This window comes from Podarcis liolepis (assembly GCF_965112155.1).
Source record: "Podarcis liolepis genome assembly, chromosome: 11".
NCBI lineage: Eukaryota > Metazoa > Chordata > Lepidosauria > Squamata > Lacertidae > Podarcis > Podarcis liolepis.
Window position 1 is genome coordinate 37,164,953 of NC_139565.1, and position 5,310 is coordinate 37,170,262.

General features: G+C 42.0%; 1 protein-coding gene and 1 long non-coding RNA gene across 4 annotated transcripts in view; one reads left to right on the forward strand and one right to left on the reverse strand.

Moving 5' to 3' along the window:
- Window positions 1-5,310, forward strand: part of PDE8B (phosphodiesterase 8B) — a 42,330-nt gene that overhangs the window by 32,554 nt on the left and 4,466 nt on the right. For all 3 annotated transcript variants that reach the window (XM_083465235.1, XM_083465236.1, XM_083465237.1), the window contains exons 16-20: window positions 931-1,069; window positions 2,098-2,296; window positions 3,076-3,293; window positions 4,100-4,229; window positions 4,683-4,850. In XM_083465235.1, the coding sequence (XP_083321361.1) occupies window positions 931-1,069; window positions 2,098-2,296; window positions 3,076-3,293; window positions 4,100-4,229; window positions 4,683-4,850 (854 nt within the window). The remainder of the gene's footprint in view (window positions 1-930; window positions 1,070-2,097; window positions 2,297-3,075; window positions 3,294-4,099; window positions 4,230-4,682; window positions 4,851-5,310) is intronic.
- On the reverse strand, window positions 10-2,201 carry LOC310688786. The gene is made up of 2 exons (XR_014517181.1): window positions 2,111-2,201; window positions 10-312 (listed from the first exon to the last, which is right to left on the reverse strand). It is a non-coding gene; the product is annotated as an uncharacterized lncRNA (long non-coding RNA).

Here is a 5,310-nt window from a genome sequence, read left to right on the forward strand (position 1 = left end):
ACGTCCAACTCTCTTTAATGCATGCCTGTTTTATTTGTTGCTATTGTTGCAAATAAATTAAGTCTTGCTGAAAATCACTGGTGCAGAGAAACCTTCAAACACACAATAAAAGGTCCAGGTCTTACACAGCAGTTACTTGATTCAGTCAGGAATATCTATGTATGGAAGATGTTGAGGCTTATCTTGGTGGGTATATCCAGCTGTGTCATATGTTCAACTTGACCCCGCTGAACTGGCTCATTGCATCTTCTTGATGGGCTTATACATCCCCTTTCAGGGTCACCATTGTTAAATGTAATTTGTTGCCTGCAACTAGAGGTGTATCAGGACCAGAGAAGACAGTGGTGGAAAAGACAATATGGACAACAGCAGTGTGTTTAAACACAAAATTGCCCCAGTCACATAGAAAGAGGGTGCCTGGGCACAAAAACTGCAGGGAGGTAAACTACACCCTAACCCTTACCACCATGCATGCCACCTTTGCATACGCACCTCCCCACTCCACATCAGAGCAGTTCCATTTACACACACACATGAGACTGTAGCCTCTGGATTGGATCCTGATATAGTTATGCTAAGATTAGATCCATTGAAATCAATGAATCACAACTAACAAGTCCCACTGATTTCAGTTACTAAGCCTGGATTCATCCCGTCGTGTCTACCTTGTCCAAATACTTAATTTCTACTAAGGATTCTTCAGTGTGGTGTAGTGGTTAGAGTGGTGGACTAGGACCTGGGTGACCAGGGTTCAAATCCTCACTTGGGCGTGAAACTCATTGGGTGGCCGTGGGCCAATCGCTGCCCCTCTGCCTAACTTATAGGGTTGTTATGTGGATTAACTGAGGAGGAATGTGCCCCACCTTGAGCTCCTTAGAGGAAAAGGGAGAATGTAATTGAAATAAATAAATAAATTTATCATTTGGACAGATACCACGAACCAGAGCCATGGTCACCTCTCTGTGCCAATTACTATCAATGACGTTCCACCCTGTATTGCACGCTTACTGGATAATGAAGAGAGCTGGGACTTCAACATTTTTGAACTGGAAGCTGTTACAAATAAAAGGCAAGCCTTCTTTCTGCATTGTGTTAGATAGAGGTATAGAAGTGGAAGGTGTTGCTGAACAAGCTGTGGCACAAATTAAGCTTGTGTCATCTATGACTTGCTGAGTTGTATCTGCCTGTCTCTGGCAGAGGCAGATGTTGATGCAGGAAGCCAGGAGTAACTTGCGCTTCCCCCTCCTGTGCTTCCTGGTGGATGTGTGGAGTGGGAATGATCCCCAAAGCTGCCAGAACAATACCCTTTTTATTTTATGTTACATTTGTTATGGTTAGTTTAGCAAGAGCAGGACAGATCTATATGCAGCTCCATCCTTTCTGTCTTGGGACTCCCTTCAAAAGCTCAGCTGCCCCTCAGCTGCCGTTTGGCACAGAAAAGAAACTGCCATTGACATCGATGACAGCTTCTCATCTGTGCCAAACGCAAGCTGAGAGAGGGAGCTCTTAATTAGAACTACAGCACTGGAAGATAGTGCTAACCCTTCATGCCTTTGCGCCATGGTCCTGATCCTAATTGCTGAGAGCCAGTGTGGTGTAGTGGTTAAGAGTGGTAGTCTCGTAATCTGGTAATCGCGTCTCCGCTCCTCCACATGCAGCTGCTGGGTGACCTTGGGCTAGTCACACGTCTTTGAAGTCTCTCAGCCCCACTCACCTCACAGAGTGTTTGTTGTGGGGGAGGAAGGGAAAGGAGAATGTTAGCCGCTTTGAGACTCCTTAAAGGGAGTGAAAGGCGGGATATCAAATCCAAACTCTTCTTTTGCCCCCATGTGGCTGCTGTTCTTAAAAAAGGACTGCACAATGCCAAGCTGTGCATTTCACATCACGTAATTTGGCTCTTCCTTCCTTTTATACAAGTCTCCCCACTGTCAAAATGCTGATTGTCAACTTCACATGGCAAGCAAGCACACACAGGGATAGTGGTGAAATGTATCCAGTAAATGGAAGCTGTTGCTAACCAAAGTCTGCAAGAGCAAGAAGGCTGATGAGTGCCTTTCCTGCCTTGTTTTACCATCTCCCTTTCCAATTATGTTCCAGGCCGCTGGTTTACCTGGGTCTGAAAACTTTTGCCCGCTTTGGTGTCTGCGAATTTTTAAACTGCCCCGAAGCCACACTGCGAGCCTGGTTCCAGGTGATTGAAGCCAACTACCACTCCTCCAATTCCTATCATAACTCCACTCATGCAGCTGATGTCTTGCATGCCACAGCTTTCTTTCTGGGGAAAGAAAGAGTTAAGGTACAATTTCTGCTGAGTTTTCCTCTTCTTATGTTCAACAAGTTATGACCGGGTGTTTCCATGGTATTTATTTGAAGTCCCTCACTGAGTTGCTTACTATCTGAGAGTAGAGTTATACAATCATTTTTATATGGAAAAATGTCACTATGTGGTGGCATCTCCCAATCATTTTTCTATGGTTATTAATATTTATAAATCAGCAGTGGGGAACCTCTGGCCATGAGTCTAACTAGACACACCGGGCTTCCACATTTTGGCCAAGCCATGCCCACATGCCCTACACTTGATGTCATATATGAGGTGTGGGGCATGTAATGAGGGGTCTGGAGCAAAAGGGAGTTTGCAGCTGATCATCAGGGAACTGTGCATGGGGCACACAAAGCACTGACAATCAACTAATGGTCAGTGCTTACATAGCTTTATACAAAAACAGATTACTTGACATTGTTGTGATGTCAGGTGATTTGACAGGTGGAAGGAATGAGGATCAGGTCTGCTGGCCAGATCCAAACCCCCAGCTCTGTTGTAAATGGATCTTCAGAACATGAAAATGAGCTGCATCTATGTAGCTATTAAAACTAATGCTGCATTCCCCATAGTTATGGGTAGATTACACTGGATGGGTAAATTTCCCATCGGGAAAATTACAAGAAACTCCTGCCTCTAGATTCTACAAACTCACCCAGATTTGCATATCAGTGACTCTACTGGTGATTACTGTTACATTTTTATTTTGATAAATACTGTATAGTTGAATGAGACTTAATTCTTTCTTGTAGGCAAGCCTTGATCATTTAGATGAAGTGGCTGCATTAATAGCTGCAACAGTTCATGATGTGGACCACCCAGGACGGACCAATTCTTTCCTGTGCAACGCAAGCAGTGAGCTCGCTGTACTCTACAATGACACGGCTGTGTTGGAAAGCCATCACACAGCTCTGGCGTTCCAGCTCACCGTAAAAGACAACAAGTGCAACATTTTCAAAAGTCTCAATAGGTTAGCTTCCTCACAGTTCTATTTGTTTTGAGTACATGAAGATACATTTTTTTGTGGTTGTGTGCGAGATCTGCCTCCCCCCCCCCAAAAAAAATTCTGTTTATAGATGGATGTCTGGAATTTTGTGTCAACAATCACATCAGTGCTCCAGAATGCAGAGGGTTGGCCTATATGAGATTGCTAGCATTCATCAGCATATGTCCAAAACTTGGGTTTTTCTTTTCTTTTTCACACATTAACATTTATCTGCTATGGTCAGCATTCTCATGGGAATGTTGCCTTTCTCCAAATTTTGGACACTTACTGTAACATACATATAGTTAAAAAAACACACACAACCCAAGCACCTCTATCCTCCATATCAGTGCAGTGTGTAGCAATTATATTCCAAGTTGAAGTGTTATGAAAATGTATTTCTTCTCCAGAAATATGGGGTATTTGCTATTTTTTAGGGGAAATAGTAGGGCCTGTACCTTGGGATTACATAGATGAATACTTACTCACTTTGTATGAATATGTGAAAGTGATTACAAGGGATGTATTCCTAATGTGATTCTTTGGCTGGAATGTTAAATGTGAATTTGGAGGCCTGATACCATACCTGGGAAAGAGTGAATGGCTGCAGATGGTGAGCCACACTGCTGCTTAGCCGAGATTCCTCTTTTTTAATAGTATTTGATAACTTTCTTTAGAGCAATTTCAGCCCACTCTTGCTCTGTCTCCTTTTATAATCCTTTCTCTTAAACCTTCCTGCTTCCCGTGGGGATCCAAATGTTCTGAGTTCTTAAACACTCCTCTTTTCCCAGAAATCATTACCGAACGCTTCGTCAGGCAATTATCGACATGGTTTTGGCAACAGAAATGACAAAGCATTTTGAGCATGTGAACAAGTTTGTGAACAGCATCACCAAGCCCATGTCCTCGGAAGAAGCACAGGTATTTTAAGTAGATGTATACTATGTGCATTTCTGTGGCACTTTCTTTTCATATTACCAGAATTCATACATCCACAACCAGGATCTGTGTTTTATGCTATTAGGTGCAAACAATGTCTAGGTGCTCAATCTCATAATAATATATTGGGCAATGTGCATTGTTTCTCTTCCGCTGATGGAAGGCATATATAGCAAAAAATACAGTAATTGGATTGCATGAACCAAATGTCACATAATGCATTGCATTGTCATACAATAAATCCACATCTGTACGATACAATAAAAGGGACATATAACACGGTAGGCTCTCTTGTACTGCTTCCTAAAACAACCTGGTTTGTGCAGGGTTGTTACTTATATTAAGGTGTAGTTTAAAAGTGTTAAGATCGTGTTTTCATAGCAGTTGTGAGCAGTTATGCTAACCCCCACATTTAACTATGTATCTGCATTTCAGAATGAGGGTAGTGACTGTGAATGTACAACCAATCTCAAGAACATTCCAGATAACCAGACGTTGATTAAGCGCATGATGATCAAATGTGCAGATGTTGCAAATCCATGTCGCCCTCTAGAACTGTGTATTGAATGGGCTGGGAGGATTTCAGAAGAATATTTTGCACAGGTAGGGCTTTATAATTTTTAAAACTGAATACTAACATAGCTTTTAGCATGAGAAAAATAATTTTACTTCTAAAATGCTCTTGTGCATTTAAGTATAATTGATCAAACAGTTTAAGCTAGCAGATGCTAAGCAAGTGCACACGCTCTTAAAAAATATACTGGAGTGATTCAGAAGCACTTTGAACATTGCAGCAAAAAACAACCAACCAACCTCAATTCGGCAAAGATTTGAAGAGTCTGCTGAAACTCAATCTTTGATTAGAATGTGTTATGTAACTGGAAAAAATGCATGAAAATAATGAAATCAGACTTGGATGATTGTGATGCAGTCAAAGAATCTCAAATTGTGAAATCTGTTATGTGAAGTGCTATTGGGGGGCGGGGTGGCCTGGGTAAATTATTTGAACAGCCAAGAAAGGCAATGCAGTGCACTGACAAGTAGAGAAAATAGAAGGAACCAA